The sequence below is a fragment of the Stigmatopora argus genome, chromosome 22, assembly GCF_051989625.1.
Source record: "Stigmatopora argus isolate UIUO_Sarg chromosome 22, RoL_Sarg_1.0, whole genome shotgun sequence".
Lineage (NCBI taxonomy): Eukaryota > Metazoa > Chordata > Actinopteri > Syngnathiformes > Syngnathidae > Stigmatopora > Stigmatopora argus.
This window is the reverse complement of record NC_135408.1, coordinates 9,120,502-9,146,405: the sequence shown is the minus strand read 5'-3', so window position 1 is coordinate 9,146,405 and position 25,904 is coordinate 9,120,502. Positions and strand designations below refer to the sequence as shown.

General features: G+C 42.0%; 2 protein-coding genes across 4 annotated transcripts in view; one reads left to right on the top strand and one right to left on the bottom strand.

The window, feature by feature from the left end:
- Positions 1–19,794, bottom strand: part of ncam1a (neural cell adhesion molecule 1a) — a 113,356-nt gene extending 93,562 nt beyond the window's left edge. For both annotated transcript variants that reach the window (XM_077592033.1, XM_077592032.1), the window contains exons 1-2: positions 19,466–19,794; positions 16,951–17,117 (exon numbers count right to left, since the gene is read on the bottom strand). In XM_077592033.1, the coding sequence (XP_077448159.1) occupies positions 16,951–17,117; positions 19,466–19,479 (181 nt within the window). In that variant the 5' untranslated portion in view covers positions 19,480–19,794. The remainder of the gene's footprint in view (positions 1–16,950; positions 17,118–19,465) is intronic.
- A 103-nt stretch (positions 19,795–19,897) lies between these two features.
- cadm1a (cell adhesion molecule 1a) overlaps positions 19,898–25,904 on the top strand; it is a 196,657-nt gene continuing 190,650 nt past the window's right edge. For both annotated transcript variants that reach the window (XM_077592227.1, XM_077592228.1), the window contains exons 1-2: positions 19,898–20,172; positions 22,572–22,724. The gene's annotated coding sequence lies outside the window, so the exon portion shown is untranslated. The remainder of the gene's footprint in view (positions 20,173–22,571; positions 22,725–25,904) is intronic.

Sequence of the window (25,904 nt, the reverse complement as noted above, 5' to 3'; positions counted from 1 at the left end):
AAATCTCCCTTTCTCGCTCTTATAACTTTCCGTCTATGACATGGACACAGAGTATACAAACTCAAGTTTTGTCATATCACTTTTCTCTCTCAAACTTGCTAACCTTTGGCCAAGTATTAAACCATTCTTTATTTTTTCCAATTCACTTCCAGCTGCCATTTGTATATCCACGCTCAAGAGTGCACAAACTGCAACATCTGCAAGTCGAAGGCGTAATGATGATTAAATGCCCCTGCGTAGGTTTGGAGACCAGCTCTGCAGTTCGTTGACGTAAACAGGCAGGTCATCGTGATTTCAGCTAACCGCTCGGTATGAAGCTCATTTTGAACTGACATCGTCTTACCACACTTTCAAAATATTAAGCACATCTTGGTAACTGTTTCAGTGCAACGGATGCTGATCGACGTCCAATCCCGTGGCGCTTTTTATCCTTTAACATTGAATTTTAATGAGATTGTCACTATTAGACGTCCAATCTATTTGAATAGGGCTTGGAGGGGTCCAGTCAAAATTTATTGGAGGTCTAGCTGCGTGAATTAGATAAACTAGTGCCAGTCTATTGAAGCATATTGTGTTAAGTACAGACAGCATGAAACTACTCAAAGTCATCCATTCTTCATTTTCAATGAAGAATGAGCATTAATAGAATGTATATAATTTTGTAGTGAAAGATCACCGAGTTCAAAAGTGCCCTAGAATGGATTCAGTTAGCTAAAAAGCGATGACTTGTACAGCTTTATCTCGGAGTAATGGTTCAACACCTATTCAACCCCTGCGACCTATCCTTTTCTCCAGTCCCTGCTTGCCTGTCAAACGGCCGCGTTGTCTGTGTAGGCCACGCGCGCATTCCCATCGCTCACCGCCGAAATATAGCCGGGCCCGAGGCAGCCGGCACGCCGTGATGGCAATTCGCCATTTAGAAATGTCACGACCCGTGCGGCTTTTCACCTCGCGGTATCCCCGTGATGGATCAGGGCGGGGTTCTCCTCCCGGGCGCGCCAAATAGCGGGAGAGATGAATCATGGAACATTCCAGGGAGAGAGATGGGTCAGCAGACCTTAAATGGCAACCTTAAATGACCTACCAGAATTTTGGCCTTAAAGTCTACAGCATGTGTGCATTTTATTGTGCCAATAGAATTTAACACGACCTAGGAAAAATCGATGCATTCAATCATTTTAATTGAGAAAGACCAAAATAATAAAAATGGTGGGTATTTTTTTCCTTTTTTTTTTGACAGGAAGGCAATTTGGCAACCGATTGATCCATTTTTTATCCATTGAGTTTGCTTCTTTACAGTTATGACTTGTATGTTGAGGCATCCTTTTGGATTGTGATTCATTTCCCTCTACATTAATCACTGATTGTGTCCTTTATAGCCTCGTGATGACCTTCTCATAAAAATAACAGCCAAATGAACAGCAGCGATGCAACACTGAAAGAAGAGCAGCCGCAAGGGAGCCAATTGTTGAACTCTCAGCACAGTTGGCATGTCGCGGACAGCTTCTAATGGAGGTCCGCCTGGTGTGGAGACCCCACGGTACGACTGTTTATATCACCGAGGCAATCGGAGACAAATTCGGCAGCGGGGCAAATGCATTCCCCAACGAAATGAAAGCCCTCTCTGCCGACAAATTCGCAAACGCCTACATCGGCCGTGGCGTGGACCACTTACTGGCACGTCATTCTTCTGTCACGCAATAGTGATGCAAATGGACGCGTGCGTGGCGGTATTTTGACAAGCCAAATATTGTCGCCGATAGACGTCCGATCTATTTTAGCCGGGAGTGCTGCTAAATATCATGGATCTCTGCAGGGTGATAGAGAATTAGGAATAGTACCATATTTTCTGGATTAAATATATATATATAACTTTTTGTTGGTGCAACTCAGGTGCTACTTACAGTCTGTAAAAATCCATTTGTATTGCGGGGAAAGCACAAAAACTTGCTTTCTACTTTATCTAAAGGCCAAGACCAATTTAAGCCTTTTTTTTTGCTTTGTTTTTTTACTTAACGGATTCCCAGTGCTTAACCGAGCGAGCTTTTGCATTGAACGGAAGGCTTCTGGCCCAGATTTCTTTTTGAATTAGTGCCCAGGAAAGAAAAAAAAAGGCCCAGAGACTCAGCATGTGCACGCAGAGACATTTTTTGTTGTTATCTTCCACGGAGGAAAATTAGCCATTTGTTCATTCAGAGTTCCCTGGAAGAAAAGCAATCTTTTTATGAATGCTAGAAGCTTTCAAGGGAAAAAAAGTACATTTGCTATTGTTACGGTATGACTTTAATGGTGTTTTTTCTACAAATGTAATTTGAACATTTTCCCGACGATGATGGACGTCCAAACGTGGCTCTTTTCATTCTTCTAATATGAATTTAAGACTTTCCGGCACAACCAGAGTGAACAGTTATTGAAAAGTTGACAATAGAGACTTTGACTACTTTTGGTCTTTTTTTTTTGTTTCTTTGTAGACAATACCTGTAAAAGTGACTATTTTTGGTGATTAAAAAACGTAATATGTTAATTATTATAGCTTTTTTCATCATTATGAATGAATTTTGATTCAAAAAATATTATTTGATATGAATCTAAATGCATTAGGGAATCGTTTGAATGTCAGTAAAAGCTAAGGAAGATTCCCAAGTCAAAAGAACATCCCTGAAGATCACCAATCACACCTTTTCCCTTTAGCTGTAGATAATGGGACATTTTTCTGGGTAAATGCAGAAAAAAAAAAACTTGGCAGCACCGCAATCATCTGGCTGGAGATTTGACAAAAATAGACACGGGAATCACTGCTTCCAAAAGGGGCAATTTGAGTCGTACTGAGAAATCACAGAATTCAGGACTTTCAGAAAAAAAACACTGTAAAGGACAGATTATTTAATTAACTTGGAGAGGTGATAATCGACTCTGCATGTGAGTTCTTTCACCTGCGATAATGACAATGAACTTGCACTGACATGAAATATCCACCATGGCTGATGGAAGAGTAATTGATGTGAATGCACAAGTGCCATCCAGCACATCCGCATTATCACGGAGCTATCGGGCAGGCTGCCATTTTGTGAGCCTCGCAGCAGTGGGAAGGTGATTCATCAGAGTCTTTCTTTTTTTTCTTCTTTTCCCCTCCAAATGGTCTAGACTTTTCCGTCCTCGCTGCTCTAACAGCAGGAATCACGGACACACCGGCGATCTTTAATGAAAGAATGAAGTGAGGCGGCGCACAGCCGGAGCTGACGATAACAGCGACCAAACACGAGTCAAAGGAATAAATGGAACAGGAAGGGAAACTTTAAAAGTCTTAAGTGTATGGTGAAACTCCTTTTTTGCAGTTCCTTAGTCATTATTGCTTTTCCTCTGAACCAGCATTGAACTATTTAGTAAAAAAAAAATCATAGATTACTCATGTCCAGGAGGAAGTGGTGTTTTCCAGCTCATATTTTTATCAAGTGAATGTATAGCACTACATTTACAATGCAGCTTTTGTTGAGTTACTGGCATGTGGGATCACAATCCATCCTATTTGTTGCCAAAACACTATCACTCTTTGTAACTATAGTGCAAAAGCATTCCATGTTAAATCTATCAGAGTTTTGCAAATGTTCTCCAACTCCCCCTGTTGGACAGAAAAATCAATATACTAGAGTGTTTCAGACTACACAATATGTTCAACAGCCTTCTGGCTTTCACCTCTACTCCCCCTTTGGCACCAATATGCCCAACCCCATCAGTGTCTCAGGTGAAGCCGAGCAGAAAACAGCCGCCCCCCTGCCGTCCCCCCGTCCGCAAGCCCGCCCTCCCGCTCCCATCGTGTCGGGAAGTTCTTCCCGCCTACTCGGGCTACGACGATGTTGCCACGCTTGGGTCTGTGAATTGAAATGTATTTATCACTAGTCGACATCAAGATCATTCCAACTGAAAACGACCCTCGGCAGATTAATATTCGTTTATGCCATCGCTCCCAATCGGAATGGATTGGACATCTGTCGCCATCAATGGTAGCCAATGAGCTAAGAAGCAGTGCCTCTCAGGACAGCAGCGGCATCCACTCCATCAACTCCGACATGGCACCCCCTCTCCGCACGACAGCTTCTAATTGGGTTATGTTTATGAGTCGTGTGATCAGCGATGACAGCGTAATTGTTGCCATTACCTACCCAAGTCTTTCGGGGGGCGGCTCGCTATTTATCGGCTGTCGACTACATTTTCGCAACAATGTTTTCAATTGCGCTCCGATAAGAATACCGACTGTCATTGTTCACTATTAGCGAGGTCGGATTCCATTTTGTGTCAGGCATCTCCGCGGGTCAACGAGCCAACCAATCAACTGCTAACTGCACTTTGCTCACATGGAGTCACCATCTTTAAACAATCCTGTTTCACATAGTGGTGTGAGCAGCGATAAACTTTCAGTCCATTTGAAATTGGAGATCTGGCAGTGAATGACGACGAGCCACCCCGTTTTAACTAGCCGGGCTATTGGCGAAAGTGTTTGGATGTTTCTCCAAGACAGACAAAGCATTGCAGTGATGTCTGGCATAGTTGATTTCTTTCTTGTTTAAAAAGAGTCAACATTCATTTTCTTCGGAAATCTCGCACAGCCGCTACAAAGCAAGCATCTATTCCGATTCATTCTATCCTAAATTGACAAACGTTTTGCGGGAAGCACAAAAAGTCCGTCGTCTCAGCTGTTAAACCAACAGAATAAAGTGTCTCTTTGACAAAGTGTGACAAAGCTGGCATTTTTGCTCATTTTTGTCTCGCATCAAAAGAATTGCGGGGCCCATTAGAGGATGGAAACCAGTGGAAAGATTGACACACTAAAAGTCACTTGTCCTAACACCAATTTACGCATTCCAACAACTGTTTCACACATCTGAACAGCATCTACATTATGAAAGCATGCACAAAGCCTAGTATATAATTAGGCTTTTTTTTGCGAAAATGTTTGTTTTTGCCTGTTGTAGACTAAATAACGATTCTTAATTGCTTATAGTACATATGGTGTTTATGTTTCTATAATGATGTGTTCCATTTAGCCACTTCTGAAGGCCAGGAAGAATGTAAAAAAAGTTAAATCAGGCAGGAATACTTTTGCAAAGCCTTGCATGTAGGTTAATAGAATCCCACTTTAGACGAGATGAGGATTCCTAGAACGATCCGCGGAGGGACGCTTTTCTCGTGCCGCCGTCAAGGCGAATGAAGTTGACGGGCTCCGATGCTACTGAACAAAAGCAGACAAAGGGAGGCGCTACCGCTAGTGGCGAGGAGAGTGATTAATGAGGCCACACCGGTCGAGAGCACCCCGCCTCCGTGATACTCCAGCTCCACTCTGGAGCCGGCGAGCCAGTCCACAACTAATGACTCCCGAGATGTCCTCTGATATACATTTCCTGAAAACACGACCGCACTTTCCTATCTCCTGGAAAGCCATGCTTACACAGGCCAGAAGCAAATTAGCCGTCAGGCTCTAAGATATGGATTAGCATAAGATCCCCAATTCATATTTGAAGATGTTCCTGCATCAACGTCATTCGATAATTAGAGATTGTATCATTTTTAGTGTCCAAATTTAATGATCAAATATCTCATCATGGTGTGTGCATAGAGCCGGATTTCTTATTAGCTACATAACTGGAAAAATTAAGGCAGGTGGAACCTGAACCCTCTAAGATGCAAGAGAAGTAAAAAAAAAATATACGCTATTTCAGGTGGTTCCATTAACCCTCTCATGTAAGAATAGTACAGCTTCACATGACATTCAATAAAGCACGAATCATAGGCATATATTCTTTATCTTCTACAACACGTGTCAAAGTGGCGGCCCGGGGGCCAAATCTGGCCCGCCGCATCATTTTGTGTGGCCGGGGAAAGTAAATCATGAGTGCCAACTTTCTGTTTTAGGATCAAATTAAAATGAAGAGTAGAGATGTATATTAATTTGCCTGATTTTCCCCCTTTTAAATCATTAATTATAATTTTTTAACCCTTTTTTTCTGTTTTTAGTTCAAAAATCATTTTGTGAAATCTAAAAATATATTTAAAAAAGCTCAAATAAACATTGTTTTAGAAAACACTTTATAAAAAACTGAATATTCGGGGCTTTTAATCCAGTTCTTTTAATCCATTTATAAAAAAAATATATCTAAATATTATATCTAAAATGGTCCGGCCCACGTGAAATCAAGTTGACGTTAAAGCGGCCCGCGAACCAACCAGAGTCTGTTCATTTACATTTAAAATGAGACAGTGAAAGTTGTGTCTTTACTTAGGCTCCTATCGCCCCCCCCCCCCCCCCCCCCCCCCCCCACAAACCCGCCTAGACACAAAATATGCACAGCTGCTGCCCGGTTGCCCAGAAACGGAATGTCATCTTTGAAATGCCCCCCATTCCACAAACAGGATAGTGTTACAGGAAACAGGGCTCACCCCCCGATGAGCACTTGCTGCGCCACACGCTGCTGCCCCTGACATCCCATTTTTTTCTGGCGCCTCTCACTTTTAATGAGATATCTTTGAAAATTGCCCAGATTGGATGAAAGTCTACACCGGCTAACCTTTTTTTTCTCCCCCGTGCAAGGATGACCTCGCCGTTATTGACTTTCTGCTACTGTATCATTTTACAATTTGAGGGAGAAAGCACTTTAAATCTTAAAAATCACCTTATGGACTTGAGTTCATTCAGTTAAGAGTCTCGCCAGGAAAAGAATTCCTCAATCTGTAGCCCAGCGGAAGAGCATCAATCGAGTTTGGTAACTTTATACTTTACCAATTGAGTTGAACACCCATCGAGTTTGGTAACTTCATACTCGACTGAACCTGAAACCTTTTCCCACCCCCCAGCGATATATCTGTTTAGTCAAAGTAACCTTGTTCAAAAGTCAGATGGCAATTAAGAGGGACAAATGTCATTAGCAAGTTCTTTCCCCAACTGGCGCAAAGTGAGAGGCCATAACCAAATGTGCTTTAAACAGCTTGCTAAATGCACGAAGGGTTGCTGAGTCCTTTCTCCATTAACCTAATGGGTTGTTGTTTTATTCCCCTCAATTTAAGGCCTCATTCTCTCCTCTATTTCCAAGAGAGAAGATGGCATTTGAGGGCCCCACTCGAGACCACATAGCCGCTGGCAAGTAAGAGGAGGCATCTCCGCAAATGAACTAATTAGGCTCCTCGATGTCGTCAAGGAAATGGCACCCTGAGATTGTAATGAGATGGGACAAAAACATTTCAACAAAAAAACCTCAAAAAGAAACTGCCAGGTAGGGTAGGAAGGGTTATCTCTTACTAAAAATTCAACAGCAAGCACAAGATGTTCCTCCGGTGGACAAGTATGCGCATGCTACATGTTTGAATGCGGAGCTTCGTTGAGGCTCATTAAAGTTCGCACACAAAGCGAGATGTCCTCCCTAATGAGCGGATGCTTTGGTGGGGGGGAAAAAGACAAAAAGAGAGAGTTGTGTCCTCGGGAAGCTGGCCATGACAGCCTCCACTGTATCCAAACGCAACCGTCCTCATGCATGTCGGGACTAACAACCGAGCCTTTCTCACCAGCTTCTCCGTCTAACTGGGCCCGCCTCCTCTATTCTCCACTTCCCGTCGGAATTAGGGAGTTATTCACCCCCTGGAATGGAGGGCAGGAACACATCATTACCAGGTTAGGCTATGAATAGGGGAAGGTCTATTGATAGTTTGGTTTAGGCTAGGGTTAAGGGTGAACCTAATCAGACCAGAATACACAACAGAGCTTGAAAAAAGCTCTTGAGTTTACTGAGAATTCAGTCAGAAATGAGAGAAAACAGGTTTGAAAAATCTATTGACAGACAGCACAACACCAAATGAAATTTGGACAGCACCTCACTACACTTTCAAGTGAACTTGATGCAGTTTGAAGTGTGAAACGATCCAGCCAAGATGAAGAGAAAGCGACAAATTGCCCTCTAAAGGCGAAATGGAAAAACATTTTGTATGACTTGGCCTAAAGCCATCTAACATGGCTCGTTTCCCAACCGTTTGGTCCGTTCAGACTTGCCGATCTGATTTGAAGTCGAAAACAATACGACCCCCCTGCCGCGTATGATTCATAAAGATCAGAGTCTTTCCGGTTGCCACCTCTGTCCCTTGGGGGGCGTCGACCGAGAAAACAGGAGCAGGCCAAATCTGCGGGAGGTTACTATGGCGCCGCTGCCAGCTTGGCAACGGAAAGCAAAGCTGAGCGACAACTCGAGCCTGTAATCAGGCAAACATTTCACACAGAGCTGGGAGAGTGAACCATGATTAAGCAAAGTTAAACCGTGATCAAAGCGTTAACAAAAGCAGCCCGTTTCACCAAAATGGAGACAAAGTTTCAATTGCTCGAGTCTACGACAACGCCATTTTTGCTGCACTTCAAAAAAACCTCTGCCATTGACAACGAGAGACATACAATCCGTTTGAACTAAGATGGCTGGCTCACATGTCAAGTCTTTTTACGCATAGCAACATTGCATTCGCAAATAATGACAATTTCCCCAAAACAAACCGTGACTCTAGATGGATGCCGAACCAAATCAGCCAAGCTCTGAGCGCCGCAACTCTATTAAACTTTCACAAGGCAACAGCTGCTCATGCATTCGCATCAGCACCAGCACAAAAACGCACCTCCCAACTTTCACAGAAGCTCTCTACCTCTTCCCCTACGTAAACATGGCCGCTGATGATGGACGGACAACGGCGCAGTTGTTGTTTTTTTGCCATGCACGGACTTAATGTAGCTGATAACCCCGAGCATAAAGACGCTCACGATGCGCTGTTTGAAAATGCATGAATTCAATCATACATATTCATGAAACACCTTCCATCATATCAGTCACGGCAATTGGATTCCCTTTTTTAGGCAGGGTGCTCTACAAGGGGGAAATTTATATCAATAAATAACTCGGCAATAGGTTGACATGACGATTTGCCTGCTGCCGCTTTGCCCCCTTTTTATCGTGCCTTTCATACTTAAGGTACATTATAGCAAAACGGTGTGAGCTTGAATGGGAATGACTGTTTGTATAACAGCATCAATCCACAGCAGAATAAATCTGAATTTAGCAAACAGAGCCAGAATGAAAATTGCTCAGATAGGTTTCTAATCACTTCCTTTTCTCCAAAGCAGGGTCTTACTAGAATGAGCGTTGTTTTATTTTTTTAGTTTTTTCATTTCAAGACATTTTTTTTACTATCGCTGGAATTGCCTGGATATAACCCAGAGTAATTATGGAAAATAACTCCGACCGGACTGCAAACTAAAGATTGCTTCTAAATGGCTTGACAGGTCAATAAACAAACATTTGACATCTATCCTATAAGACGGCAAAGAGAAAACATGTGCAGACAAATTACGACAAGTCAGTGGAGAGTAAAATAATTACCGGGCAAGAAAACAACAGGCCAAAATTGCCTTGTTTTTTTTTTTAAAAGGGCATCAGTGCAGGAAAGCATGCCCTGGTTCAAAATTTTGCAACTCAAACAAAAGAGTGACATACATTAGCCTGGTTTTGGTGCAAAAAAAAATGGAAATCAATGCAATTGCCTCGTTTCATAGACATTTATATATTTGTCAACTCAATGTTAACATTAAGTGCCATTGAAAAATATTGATCATGTACTAATTGTGTGCCACTAGATCTCCCCCCAAAAAAGGGCTCGACTAAAAGGAAAGTCGTAAATCCAGAGGCTGGAGCGTCTCCCCTTTGACGGCATTGTGTCACAACAAGGCAGTCGCCACTCCTCCTCCTCCTTCTCCTCCTCCTCCTCCAAAGCCCCGCCACCTTTGTTCAAGCCACCCTCCCCCACCTGGCCAAGCTCACAGACACACACTCAACCCTAGAGCTTCTCCTCTGGCAGTGCGCTCCAGATAGTAAAAGCCTTATACTATAAACGACATGCTATCAAACGCAACAGACGGTCCTTGAACACCTCATGGTAATGACTCACGTTCAGTGGGGGGGATCAACGATCCATTGCTATAAACCAAGTTCGATCACAAATGAATCATAAAATAAAACCACCAAGGACCGGTAACGCTATATTCCAACTTGCAACTGTGTTGAAAAACAACACGTGCTCAATTTGCCATTTTGACCTCACCCCCGTCAGGACTTTCATATCAGGTGGCGTTAAAAACAAAGAAGAAAAATCAAACTGAGCGAGGTTTGAAGATCGATTAAGCATCGAACCTTGGGGGAGGCCCTGGCAATCCATACCAACTCTGACCTTTCTCGTCTGTAAGGCTTTAAATTCAATAGGTTGGGCTCTTGCTGTGACACAAGACCTGAAAAAAGCCGGAACAAATACCCATCTGGAATCGGCAAGGAAAACTGTTTTGTTTCAGACGTCAGCCACGCAACAAAGTCTAACGATCGGCAGGCAATTCCAAATAGGACGAGGCCACAGAAGTATACTTCCAAGAACAAGGCGGATTTCAAAGACCTGACAATAACTGATGACTTCATTCAGTCAAAGGCAATCTATCCAAATCCATGCAGAATGTTCCAGTAGTAATCTTAGTCTGCCATGTTCTTCCTATTTCAGCAACTATATTACAAAACCTCAGCAGCCACCTGCGACCACCCAAAGACAAAAACACATTTACTGTACTTCCATCAGCATGACCTCATCACACTCCCCATATTGGATGTTCCCGGCTTATTAGATGGTGGCTGACATGACAGTTTGATCAAAAAGGTCCTCAGAGCCTGTCAAATCAACATCTCCCAACGCGTTTCATCTTGTTGCCAATGCGTGACAGGTTTCATGTTATTATAAGAAGCAAACATCAACCTGAAAAGCAAGCTTACTTTGCAACTTTGCCAGCTCATTACCACTCCTGAAGCGGTACTACAAGACCTTATCCCAATTTCAGGACTGAAATGTCAACATTAAGGTCTCTCTCCAGAAAATTGGATAGTCTGAAAACATGTTGAAAATCAGTCAGTGAAAAAAAAAAGATACATTACAACAAATTGGAAAGATGAAGAACTACTGACAAGACTGAAAACTCAACATCACCAGGCCCGATCACATCACCAGATTAGAATAGGGTAAAAATAAACAGGTTCATATTTATTTATTTGTTTTTAAGTATTAACTCATTGGCTGCCATTCACAATGTCTAATACATTTTGACTTTTTAGGTCTGGCAGCGATTGTTTGATGTGGACGTCCGATTTATCCCTCCATAATAAATATCTGAAGTATCGGATCCAGATACGGTATCTCAAATTGAAACCTTGAAACATTACAGCAACAAAAAAAGACACTATTGGATTCGTGTGGTCGATTGGTCGCCGGTCTTTTGATCGCCGGTCTTTTGGTCGCCGGTCTTTTGGTCGCCGGTCTTTTGGTCGCCGGTCTTTTGGTCGCCGGTCTTTTGGTCGCCCCAACCGCAACAACGGGCGACCAAAAGACCGGCGACAAAACAAGGTAAAACAACACCGTCTCTGCATCAATAAAAGCCAACAATGGCCATGAGCAGTTTCACTGAGCTGACGTGTGAGTGTAAAAGAGTTTGTATGTACATGCATTGTCCCTTTAAGAAGCTACGTCAGTCAGGGTCTTAACAAGTTCTCCAACAAAAAACAATAAAAGTCCGGGAAATTTGGAGCTTTTCTTTAGCCTAATAATTACTAAGGCATTAAGTGTGACTAAATAGTAATTCGCAGTTTGTATTTAGGGAATTTGAGCAACGATTTAAATGACAATTATCACTTACCTTCCGGTCGACCAAAAGACCGGCAACCAATCGACCGTGTACCATTGAAGTACCCCAGAATTATATATATACAAATATATCATAGGATATTGTGAACACAACAGGATGGAAGAACACTGAACTAACCATTAGGCCAGTACAAAAATATCAAACTTCTGCTCGGTATTGACAAAAATACTTGCAAGTCCAAGTTTGCGCCACATGACCCTGCGTCTTTCAGGCCTTTGACTGGCAGATGGCTGTAGAAGGCCACTTGGCAACAAAAGATGCTGGCCTTAAAAATGTGTTTTCATGGCCAGTTCAGACAATAAAGAAGAATATCTTGACAATGTCTCGCCTGCTCCTGCGTTTTGATGACCCGAGAGAGTCCACGACACAAAGGCTGAAGCATCTTAATACCCCGGGGTTCAATTCTGATGAGCTGGGATGAGCTAACCCACCGTTGCCAGGCATTACATCATGACGGTGAGTCATAGTGCACGATCAGGAGTGAGTTAAGTGCGCACCCAGCAAAGGTGTGAGAGGTTCAGCGATTTCACCACAGCGAAGGCAACACAAATGGCAGCTGCTGATCTTAGAGCCAAGGAGACAATCGTGGACTTGACGTGCTCCATAAATTATTAACTCCTAAAGTATACTCATTGCTCAGCTGAGAGTGAGGAGACTTAACATGTGTTTTTGATACTTTAGCAGAGGAACTTGTCTCAATAAAAATGACGGATTAGTCCAATGCATTGGTCTATTTTTGAACCCATTTTTTTCATAATTAGCAGACAACATTTATTTACTGTCTAAGAAAAAGTTCAACTTCATGGATCCACGAAGATTTATATGAGAGGAGAGCAAAATTCATTGTTCCTTTCTTGCGGTCGCTATAAGCATCAAGCATGAATTAGTTAATCGTTACTGCGCAAAGACGCTAATTGCACACAGACTCAAAGCTTTTCTTCTAACCCCTCTCCGGAGGAAGCAAACAACAGAAAACAAACGCATTAAATGGGAGGTATTTGAGAAGATAATCTGAATCCCACAAAAATGCTAGACACCATCTTGGGATAAGATCACACATACACCACCCGTTGTGCTAATGGCTTGTCCTAGAACATTTAATGAGAGCTTGGAAGTCATCAAAATGGACAAATTTGTCACAATTATAATCACCCCCTGTATCTAGACATTGCCATAACTCCACTAATAATCACTACCACAAAGCACTTATGCATAAAAGTCAAGGAAGGTCTTTTGGAAAGCAGCAGTGAGGGAAAAAAAAGCCACTCATTCCCCTAATGATCAGAAAATATCTTTCTTTTCAGTCACCTAGGTAGACAATTTCAAATGGAAATTTTCTTTCAGCACTGGTTGGATTGAGCAGCATTCTCGACGGAAAGCAATGTAGCATTGAAATTGAATTAAAATAGCTTTCTAAAATTGGAGTTCTGACCTTCAAAACTGCACTCTCGCTAATTAGACATCTGTTGGGAGAGATCCACCGATCAAAATCTCAATCTAGCATGAAAAGACTTTACAACCTCAATAGCTGTCATGTTACTTCAGGAATATGCATTTGTCCACCATTAAATGTGTGCCGTGTTCTCTGGTGTGGTTTTGTAGCTGGACTTGTTTCCGCAACGTTTCATTTGCGACCCTCTGGGCTCACGTCAAATTTAAAGTACATACATGTAAAATCAAATCAAGTGCAAATTAGAACTTACTGAACTTTTAATGAGGCATAACCCACTGACATAGGTTGAAATACATACAAACTTCTCGTTTGATATCGTAAACCACATTAAAGTGCTTCTGACTTGTTCCTAAACCTGACCGCAATGATGTACGTACACGTATGAACTGTTTTCCAGTAACTCTTTATATACATATAGGGCATGCATATTGGGGGAGGGGTCTTTTTTTGTACATTTTTTGGTGCTCCTTCTGTCCCCACATTCACTTTTCTAAAGAACGCCATCAGAGCGCACACAATGCAAATGTTTGCTGGCGGCTCTATTCACGCACTTATTAATATGCAAAAGGCCGGCCCATCGCCGTCTACCAGTGGCAGCAGATGAAATAGAGCGACTGTCAAATACAAATGCTACACTAACGAATTCAGCGTGACAAAACACGGCTATAGAGTGAGGATTTATGAATAATCAAGCCATTATTTAGCTTGAGAATGAACTGCGCAGGGATGCAAACCCATTTATATTACAACGGCACATATAGCAACAGCATTTGCTCTAGACCAAGGGTGTCAAACCCGGGTTGGTTCGCGGGCCACTTTAACGTCAACTTGATTTCACATGGGCCGGACCATTTTAATATAATATTTAGATTTTTTTTCTATACATGGATTAAAAGAACTGGATTAAAATCCCTGAATATTCAGTTTTTATATATCTAAAACAATGTTCATTTTAGCTTTTTTAAAATATATTTTTAGATTTAAAAAAAAATGATTTTTGAACTAAAAACACAGAAAAAAATGATTAAAAAATTACAATTATTGATTTAAAAGGGGGAAAAAATCAGGAAATTTAATATACATCTATACTCTTCATTTTAATTTGATCCTAAAACAGAAAGTCCGCACTCATGATTTACTTTCCCGGGCCACACAAAATGATGCGGCGGGCCAGATTTGGCCCCCAGGCCGCCACTTTGACACTTGTGCTCTAGACCAATTTGGTTCACGGGCCACATTAATGCTAACTAGATCTTCTGTGGGCTGGACCTGTTTATTTTTGGCCAAAAAAAGGTAACTTACTTGGCGCCATTGACGTCCACTCCATTTTGTCAGTTCGCCCCTCCCAGTCAAAATGGATTGGACGCCTAGCGCTGTCAATGGAACTGAAACAGCCAATATATATGATATGAACAGCTATCATTGTCAATAAGCCGCACATTTGACTCCCACTGCTCTATATCAAAATTATTTGGCATTAAGAAGCTCATTAATTTCAATGAGGGCTGGATTTTACATTTGCAATTTACAAGTATAGTCCCAAATAAATAACTTGTATCTCAAGGCACCAATGTACTCCATTTTAATACGAGCACTAGTTATTTGTCCTCAAAAAAACAATTGGGTTCTGAATGCATGGAAGTAAAACGTGTTCACTGTCGCTTTTGCGCACAGATGTTGGTGCATTGACTACGTTACAGAGGCTCACATATATTCTGAGCCAAACCTTATAATTTTCCTCTTGTTTGGTTGCTTTTTTTTCCCCCTGGGTTGCCATTCGTTCAAAAATAGCACGTATTATTTTCATAGTGGCTTTGAACATGCAAAACCACATGGCAGTTCAAGTCACATGTGTTTGCCATTTAGTAGTTGTACAATTTCTCTTACAACTTTTACTGTGTGCTCATCTTTTTTTGTCAGTAGGAAGAATTCAGTCTTAACTTTTGATGTAGAAAAACATTGTTTTGGAAGTGTCCTAACTTGTTCACATAAATTCACATTCAGCCTCCCAAAAATGCAATCTTCACAATAGTCATCAAAATTGGCAGATTCATAGAAATTAAACCCTGCCGGATGACGTCAGAAATTGTAAAAGTGTACTTTCTCGAATTAAAATTTCTGCAACATCGACCATATGTAAAACACCAGATTGGAACTCAACTCCTTTTCAAACTTCCAGAAAATTTAATTACCGTTGAACTGAAACACGACGGTAAATCAATAAATCCAATTAAGTTGCCCAGCCTTGGAATAAATAATACCACCATTAGCCTTTTAATACAGCCCGTCCTATCAAATAATGTGATCAATTTCTTTGACTTTCTTCGCCTGCCGCAACAGAGGGGCTCCAGCTAGCACATGTCTAATTATCTTGCTCTCGGTTCTTTTCACTGTTCTTCAGATAGGCCTTGTGAGCCCTAAGATGACTTTCTTAAAATATCTTGGAAAGATTCCGAGCAATGTGGGGGTGTTGACAGGGTGCATTGCCAGTGCTAGTTAAGCCACAGATACGTAAGTAGAGGCCGTCTGCAATTGACGCCAATAGATGTCCAAGTAGGAGGGGTCTCGCAGCCAGTAAGTTAAGCAGCAGGTATTGTGAAATGACGTGAATAGTATAACAGCCCATTGAATGACTAAAAGTGTCATTCAAATTGAATTCTCCTTTTTCAATGGTATGACGTTGATGATGTTTAGCTTTTAACTTCATTGTGATCATTTGCAAAATGAGCTCAAATTTTAAAGATGACCATTTCAAAAATTCTGCACATTTCTGTTCAGATGAAAACGACCTGTTCGAACAATAAATGTCCAACGACGAATAATTGTAATATGAGAGCAGGCTGAGGGCAAAAAAAACAACCCAAAGCTGTATGGAGTCAATCGAGTTTGTTAACATTGTCATTCCAAGTTGGTAACATGCTCAAATAACCCCTTCTTGGACATTCCGGGTGCAGAATATAAACCGGCGTAGTCAGAAAACTTGTCATTAAGTGCTTTCCACTGCAGTCCCAGTCAACCTGCTTTCTACGTATGGGCTAAATATAACAGTTGGCGCAAGAACTGCGCACCCACAATGGTAGCTTTGCTCTTTGTAACGGACGTCTCGTAAATCAACTATTCTTCCTCTTTCCAAAGGCCTCTGGGAGCCCTCCAAACTACATTCGGGGCTGACTATAGAACTGGAGAGCAGATGCCAAGAGAACAGGAGGAGGAGTTTTGGGGTTAAAATAGGGTCCCCTGACCACAGGAGCCACAGGATTGGAAGCTATTGTACACAAACGATGACTATTCAGCAGACTCCGACCGGATTAAACACCGCAGTTGGTCCTGTCTGGACTCTCGGCTAGAAACGGTTCTTCGCCATCCACGCATGGGGGAAAAAAAATCCAGAAAACAACCACAGCAATGTGTTCAACTCAGTCGCGCCAAAATGCAAGAGAAAAGAAGAGTTTTCCGTTCAAGCAACCGCAACAAAAACTTCAGAAAACGCACACCTCACACGACGGATAAGGCATCAATCCCAGCAATGAGGAGTGGTGATGCTCCAGCACCCCCACAGCATAGCCCCAAAAAAGCTTAAATGTGAGTTTAACCGCGATAAAACGGATTCCAAAACTGCTTCATTTCCCCCCTTCCCGGTTAAGGTTAACTTGTTGGACCGGAGCGGGCGCGTCTCCGCCGGTTGTCCGCCACTGGCCGCGGAAGGATGCTGCGCCGAAAACGCGGACGCCAAAAATCAATAACTCACCTGCGCAGGCGATGGTGAAGAATCCCCAAAGGACGTCCCTGGTCTGAAGCATCTTGAAGTGCGGCTCACTGATATTCTCCTCGTTTGGAAAAAGCTGGTAAACAACAAGAGCCGGCGGCTGCTTTTCTCTCGGTGCTCCTTGTCCCTGCCCGGGTGCGCGCAGCAATCTGAGTGACAAGCAAGCGGCAGAAGCAGCGGCATCAGCAGCAGCAGCAGCAGCAACAGCAGCAGCCGGAGGATACTACTCACACGCACACGAACACGCGCACGCGCACACGCTCACATGATACCAGTGCGACGACTCCGCCCGGTGGCTCGTCGCTGGCACGGCATGGAAAACGCACGCACGATGGGGAGGGGGTGATGGAGGGAGGCGCGTGACAAAGTAGTGCGCGGAGACGGCAGATGGTCGACTAATTCGGATTATTGCACAAACTGCCCGGTTGCGGTTTAGAAGCGAGACAAGAGATCATTATGAAAAGTTGACCACACATCATTGAGGAAGAAGTATTCGCTCATTGCTGATCATAATAAAAGTTCAATTCCTTTCAAATGGGGGGCAGGATGTTAAAGATCATATTTCGCACCATTGATTAATTTTGAAAGATGATTGATTTGGGTCCTCAAATCCAAAAGGATTGGATGCTGTCACCAGCAGCCAAAGAGTTAAAGTAGCAAGTTAAAATGAGTTTGGTATTTATTGGGAATCAGTAGCAAGCAATTATAGCTACAAAAGAGGGGCTGTGTTATTTGACTTGCACAATAATAACAAGGATTAAGCAATTATTCGCCAGATTTTCTGCTTCAATACAATGGACACTGTGCTGAGTGTAAGGGTCAATTTGGCATGGATGTCAGAGAACTGACGAAATACATCATTTCTAGTGACTGAAACAGTTCCAATCATGAAAATGTACATGCTATATTATTTCTTGCTCAATTGTGCATTTTTGCCTTGGCTACTTCCCTATTCTGCATAATGAATCATGTCGACCTGACTGTAATATTCTTAGAACGACCCCTTTTTTTATATATTTTTGGGTGACCGTTGAAACCAAGTGTGACGCTATCACTATATTTTGTTTATTTGAGAGAGAAACTTTTGGGAGCCATTGGAAATGTATGACCCATTTGTGTCTCTGATGCTGGGTCTTCACCAGAAATAAAGAACATTATCGCCACCTAGAGAGCACATGGCCACGGTGCATTAGAGAAAAGAACAGGAAAACTTGTTTTTTTACAAGGCATCGTCTACCATTGATGGCACCATACCTCCAATCCAATTGGTGTGGTGCTGTCCATGGTACTGAAACATGCCAATCACAGCCAATCTTTCAGGTGTCTTTGGCTGCCATTGACTGCTCTAGAAGTCCCGTTCATTTGAACAGAGAAAGGCATGAGACGAATGGTGACTGCCAACCCTCTCAGTCCAAATGAATTGGACGTCAAGCAAAGTCGGTGGCAGTGATAGATGAGCATTACAAGCAAATCCTCACATTCCAGACGCCCAACCCATTTTGACGTCAATGGCATGAGCATTCACAATCAGAGCCAGGAATCGACGCCAGGCTTTTTTTGTGGAGGAGTGAGTTGTCCACGAGATGACGCTGTTGTACAGCAGTAGTTGTATCTTTTTCGGTCGTTAAAAATAGTATGTGAATGTTCCAGTGTGCAACCATCATTAGAAGAGCAAATGAAGACTATATAGCAATATGTTCCTAGGAATTATATATTATATTGAAAGTATACATATAGATATAGAATGCAGAATATAGATATACATCTATCACAAGAAGCCACTGCACACTCAGGGGCTTTCTTATTCAGGATATTCTTGCCTCCCATCTTGCTCCCCAGAGGTTAATTACGTTCACTTTGCCAGGCGTGACTCAAAAAAAGAAAAAAAGAAAGTACGAAAAAGAAAAGACAAAATAATGGGAAACACGAAACCCTCACAGGCGGATGTCGCTACCAACCAGTCGCCTCCAAGGAAGACTCACTTCAAGTATGACGTGTGGCCAATCTGTTCGGTGGAAGGCTAATTAAAATGACAATTCTGGATGTGAAAACCGGAGCTCTACTCAGCGCATACGTTTCTGCACATTGTCTCCTCAAAGATGAATCAAAGAGGTTGTCTGAGGCCCTCGTGCGTATTCAATTGGAATTCTGACAGAATAAGGCATAGTGGCCAAATAAGAACATCCTTCATGCATTTATTTGGTCACATGTATGTATCATTGTCAATAAGGTCATGTGACTCAAGTGTGATGTTCTTTCTGTAATTCAGAAGAATGCCACAAGAGGCTCCCCAACATGCGATCGTTAACGGGGTATAAATTAAACACTGAAATTGTTAAACCAATGCTTTTTTCCCCTATCTGAACATTTTAACATGTCAAATCCCCCAACTATTATTCTTTTACAACCTGCACCGTTCAAATAGATTGTACATAGTATTTGTATCTCCGTCAATGGCAGCCATAAAATAATAATATAATATGTAGTGTAATCCTACCTTGAGCTCTTCATGGACCTCCACTTGGCAAAATGATGCAGTTATTGTAACTGATATTTCATGATAAAGCAAAATGTTCATCACTGTATACATAGTTTTGCCATAGGCGCTCATCACCAAATAGGCACATTAATTTAGTACTACTATGGATAAAAAAATAAAAAAATAAAAAAACAAATAAACTACCTCGAGGCAAGAGCTTGTTTTTTTACAATATTGTTCATCGCCAAATAGTCAACCATACTAATTTAGGACTACTTAGGGATAAAACAAACAAAAACAACCACGATGCAACAGCTTTTTTTACAATATTGCCTTGCCATAGTGAGTGCGCTTCCTGCTTCATGGGGCGAGGGCGAGATGATTGGTTTATTTCGTTAAAACCAGCCTCTGTGAGTCCACATCAGCCATACAAAATGCTTTTAGATTGATGAGTGATGAGTCCTGCAGGTGTACCTGCGTCATCATCTGCGAAATGTTTGCACTGCGAAAAGTTTGCAGTGAGTTGAGACGCGACGGCACAATGAACTAAGTAAACTTTGCAATCGCAAAAGCTTAAAACAAAGAGGAAAGGCGTCTCCGAGAAAGAAAAAGCGACAAAAAGAGCGACTCTGCAAGATGATGCTGCAGGTTGGCCAATAATAACAACATTTTTATTCACGCTGCCCAGGCCACGTTGTCACAAACAAACAAAGATGCGTCACCGAGTAAGTCTTCAACATAATTATAGTATCAACAAACAAATGACAAAACAATGATTTCTGGTTAATATGAGGCCAGTATGTCGCTGTGTCGTGCTTAGCATTGCAAAATTCAAGGATCAAATCTATTTTATTTATATTTAATTATTTATTTATTTCTATATATTTCGATCAGTTACTAAACATTTGGTGGGGCACCATCTCTTACCCCCCCCCCCCCCCCCACAGCTAAGTCCTGGTCTAAAAATGCCAACATGATATTTTGATGACTATTATGGTGTTTATTTGGCTAATATTGGAGTGCAAATGTCTTTTCAATTTGCCAAAAACATATAGCCGTGTGCATGTCTTTGTCCGACCCCTAACCTGAAAAGGTCTCCCAGTCCATTATCGTGTGCGGTTGTTTGGTCGCCGTCTTTTGGTCGCCGGACTTTTGGTCGCCGGTCTTTTGGTCGCCCTGACCGCGACAACGGGCGACCAAAAGACCGACGACAAAACAAGGTAAAACAACACAGTCTACGCATCAATAAAAGCCAACAATGGCCATGAGCAGTTTCACTGAGCCGACATGGGAGTGTATAAGAGTTTGTATGTACATGCGTTGTCCCTTTTTAAAAAGCTACGTCAGTCAGGGTCTTAACAAATTCTCCAACAAAACACAATAAAAGTACGGGAAATTTGGAGCTTTTCTTTAGCCTAATAATTAATAGGGCATTAAGTGACTAAATAATAATTCACAGTTTGTATTTAGGGAATTTGAGCAACGATTTAAATGGTAATTATCAATAACCTTCCGGGCGACCAAAAGACCGGCGACCAAACGACCGAGTACCGTCCATTATAATTCCGCGTTATGAATGTCCAACCCACACCTTAAATTGAGCAAGCCCTATAGAAACATTCCCTTACCAACTACACATCAATGTCTTTCTCCATTTTGACATGCTCCTTGATCACAACAACCAAGGGTCCTCTAACAAGATCCCAGGCGTCACCCATAGCCTGAGTTTCTCAGCATTCCGTGGTAAATACACGGACCCCTTATACGATGCAGTCTGTATGCCTGGGGGTGACGTGTATTGGAGCGTCTTATTTTAAACGATACGCATCGTGCTTCTGACTGTCAGATCATAATGTGGTTTTATGTCTTCAGCAGCGGGACGATAAGTTACTCGCCAGTGTCTCGTTTCATTTTCTACTCCCCAGCATCCAATAACGGGCGCGTTCCTGCACCTTGCCGCTGATAAATCCTTATGACTTGTTAACTGTCTCGTCGGGAGACGTTTTCATGCACAAAGCTCCTCCCGGTTTGATGCATCATGCTCCGCTGCAAAATTTTATGGGCACAGAGGTATTTCGTTTGATAGTTATCGCTAATAATATTCCGCAAGGCGCTTAAATGGTTATTGTCACCCTGGACAAAAAAATAAAAAAAATTGACTGTTTGGATACAAATTTATTTTGTCTCTTTCAAATACTTGATAACTAAAACACACATGGATATACTTTTAGATGACCGGCAGACCAGTAAAGCCTGGAACTGATTTAGTAAGGCTTTGCAGAAAATCGCCTGATTGCTCTTTCTACGGGATCGGTCGGCTACAAATCATCAACGCGTTGAAAATGGTGTAGAAAAATAAATGAAGCCTTTTGCGTCTGTATATCCTCCGCCGGTATTTGGAACCAATCTGTGTCCTCCACGGTGAGCTGTCATTGGAAACGTACACTCCAAAATCATTCTGTAAAATACCGACATACAAATATTGTCATACAGATATATGAAAGAAGGGAAAAAAAAACAATAATTCCATCAATAACCTGATTGTATGTCCCATATTGCCATGAAATCTCGTTTTATATTTACATTCCTTGCATATGTTATTGCAAAGTTACCAATTATATTAACACTATCTATAAGCCACGATAGACAAATGGCAGTGCACTTGGAGTATTATTCTGAGAAGCAGAATCCTAGCTGCAGGGCTTTTCTTTGCGGGATTGGATTGGCCTTTTCTTGCAGGTGTCAGGTTCCTTGACTACCAAAATATAGAACCTTAATCAGTTCCCTTGGGAGTGTTGTTGGCACGAGATCTAGATTTAGTCCCTCGGGTGCTACACGGTTGCTGTAAACCTTCCTCAGGTGAACCACTCAAAAGTTAAGATACCACTATACATTTGAAGTTCACTATTTTAACCTGACCTTCACCTTTAGAAAGGTGGTATAAAGTTTGATGCATTTAACTTTCTCCAAAATACCCTAAAACTGATCCAGTTTAACCAGTACATGTCTGAAATCAGAACACTCTGAGACCGTGCCAAGAGTAACACATTTTAGAGTCAAGCAAAAGTCCCTTTAAGAGTTCACTCTGTACAAAGTTTCATTTGTATTCTTTTGTCTTTTTCAGAGAGTATTTTTTGAAGTCTCCAGCAATTTTTAAGGAAATCTCGAGGACATTTGAAGGAAAATCAAAGATGTCTCAAAGACGTCTCAAAGATGTCTCAATGATATCTTAAAGACATCTCAAGGACAACGAAATTCTCTCCACGACTGAATCAAGGTAAGATCCCGAGGCCGGAGAACTTTGAAAATGAAAAGATGTCGTACGACCCATTAGATCACTTGACTGAAAGTTACTTGGAAATACTACCGTTTTTTTTTGCTTGACATAATGCTGCCTTAAAGATTTGTGGGAACTTATTTGAAATGTGGTTCAACCAGAACTTGAACAGGGTCCAATTACTCTTTACGAGCAAGTCCAGCAGCCGTCACGATTCAAGGGGGAGAAACATTGACTGCAAATTCTGATCCCTTTCCCATTAGCTGGCTATGTCTTTAATAATTCATGCCTTATTCTGGCGAGAAAGATCTGTATCTAACAGGAACTCTAGGCAGTCGACAATGACGCAAAACTGAAAATAGGCGGCTCTCATTCTACGCTGAATATGTTTAACCCCCCTTCAAAACCTTACATTTAATATTTGTAGTTTTTCCCCCTCTCCATTTGGATAGTTAACTCTTTTGGAGGCATTGATGATGACGAAAGATCTCCAATCGTATGGCTCGCCTCATCCTTCTGTCTTGAAGGGAAATGAGTTTGTCACTAGTAAGACGTTTAAATCATTTTAACTACGTGGAATTTCCAGTTCAAAGGGATTGGAAGTCTAACGCGAGTTAGCAGGATCAGAAAACGTGCAAGTGTCTTGGACTAATCCCAATTCCCAGGACTCACCAGAAAGAAAAAAAAACTAAAAAAAAACAAGAAAGAAATTAATTGCGCCTAATTTGCTGCTGTCTAAGCAGAGATTGGATTCCGTTTAATGCTAAACAGACCAGCTCAGGAAATAAACACACTGTTAATTTAAAATACTCTCCAAAGTGCTTCCTATTCTCTCCCTTTCTCTCTGCATTTTCCACAAGAAACATACGCAAATGACTTTGTAGGTTTCATCCCCAAGTTGACTTTATTTATGTTTTGCATGGATGACGGTTTGATACTTTTTCAGTATAATTGACGTGTTTTATCCACAATGTCCTAAAATCTCCCCTCAATGTTTCAGACCCACTTTCAGTTTTGTATTGCGACTCGTCGCACATTATTCACTCCTTTTTCTCGTCTACCTACTCATTTTCCACTGAGTCGTACGCCCTCTGCTTATCAGGAAATTGGGCATAGCCACTTTTTCGAAGCGTAGTTTGAACTTGAAAGGTGAAAAAAGAGACATACAGCGTTTCCTGTGGTGAAGCTGGCGATTCTACCAGGCGGCTGATAGAAAGGAAGGAACGAACGGGCTAAAACAAACATGACGGCGGCAGTAATTAGGGCGAGTTAGTCAGGCGGAGGCTGTTAAGTGCTTACTCGGAGAGGACATCCGATGTGTTAGCTTTTTAAAACTGAGCCTGGAGTTGAATTTCAATGCGATAACAAGATGGGAATCAAGGGCTTCAGCTGGGATGGCAGAGATAGTCTGTAGGCTCCAGGTTGTAGCGACAGGCAATTTTAGGCCATCCTTAATTTAGAGAGAATGTTTCATGCAGTGACCAAATGGTGGCAGTCATGTAACATCCTCAATCTGTCGACATGGCTTGTAAAAGCACGCTCAAGTTTCACCCTGAGCAAGGAGCATTACATCATCACCATGCTCAGGTAAACACTTCATCTTCATGCTTTCACCTACATTGCGGTCATGCAAATATTACTGTGAAAGATTCTTGGTGAGGAGTGGTTTGTTTTGTCGTTTAAAAGGCCTCGCTAGTCACTGGGTAATGAAATGTACTGGCGACTTGCAATTTGTGGCCCATGTACAGATTCTTGGCAAAGCAGTGGTGGTGGACTGTACCAAGTTTGCGGTGTGGGGTTGTCAATAGTATTTTGGGAGCTATCGAAAATCTAAGCAAATCTTGGAGGGTCATTTGCATACGAGGAAAGAACGTCACCTGTCTAGCAATTTAGCCGTGGATCTTGTTGAAGATTTATTCTGGAGGGAAGGAACAAGACATTTGGACTCTCTGAATGCTCCACTGTCATCCGCATGGCAGGAAAAGTCTTCCCACATGCCAAATCTGAGCAACCTGTCAAGCTGAGATGTGAGAGCGTGAAAATTCATTAGGGGCACTTGGAGTGATTCAGTGCTCTTAAAGAAGCAATGACTTCAAACTGGCTTTTTTTCTATTGCTCAAGTTAGAGCCCTAATACATCATCCAGTGTCACCGCCGTGATGTTAAGACCCAATTAAGACTTGTTCCCAAAAACCTTTTTTGCATGCACTGCTGAGCATTTGACTTGTTTTTTGAAAGTTGCTTGAACCCAAATCCTACCTTTTTGGGGGGGGGTAATTTCCTTGACTTGCCGTGAAAACCTTGTTCTAGGAACTCACAGGTATTAATGCGGCAGTTCATCCGTTGCTAAGAACAAATTCTGTTTTGAGTAAGCAACCAGTAACACCGCAGCCACTTACCGTAAACATAATCAGTATAATGAAATAAAATCACACACAAACAAGTTGACAATCAATACTTTCCACGTAGAGCTGTAGCTTCCAAGAACAAAGCCATCCAAAGTTTTGGCTTATTTACAATGTTGTAGAACTTTGCGATGGTGAAGTAAGAGCGTTATGACAGCCAACTCCAGTTTCCAGATCCCACAATTGGTCCCACGGGAGTGAAACCCCAGAGACCACACAGACACAGAAATGCACTCCTCCGAGCTCCAGTCAGAAATGCTGTTTTGCTAGGAAGCGGAAACGGGCGGTTACAGGAAGGTTTGAAACATGGCTGACATTTTGAATTACATCTATTGTCAGCCTTGCCGAGGAACAGAGCGAGTCCTTGTGGGGGGAATTGTTACCTCGCTTGTGTTCGTGGCGTCATTTTTACAGTTTTTACGTACGACTGCCTGATAATGACAGCGGAACTTCCAAATTGAGTTCCGATTTTTTTGCATTCAGTCCGTGTATATCCGGATGGGCTCATAAAGGAACGATAAGCAGCAACACGTCCTTCCTTTTCAGTATGCACTTGTCAACCTCAGCCCTCTCTGTTCTGAGTTTTATTAGAAATTGTTTTGATTGCCTTGAACCGACGGGTCTCATGCTGTGCCATCAACCCACTCATTAACGGATCGGACCGGTGCAAAAGTACACCAAAGCGTGCTGTGCTGGATTAATGGCTGAGTGGTTCATGCTACAAGGTTTCAGCACGTGATCTATATACTTTTTTTTTGTTTTTGCAAGCATAATTA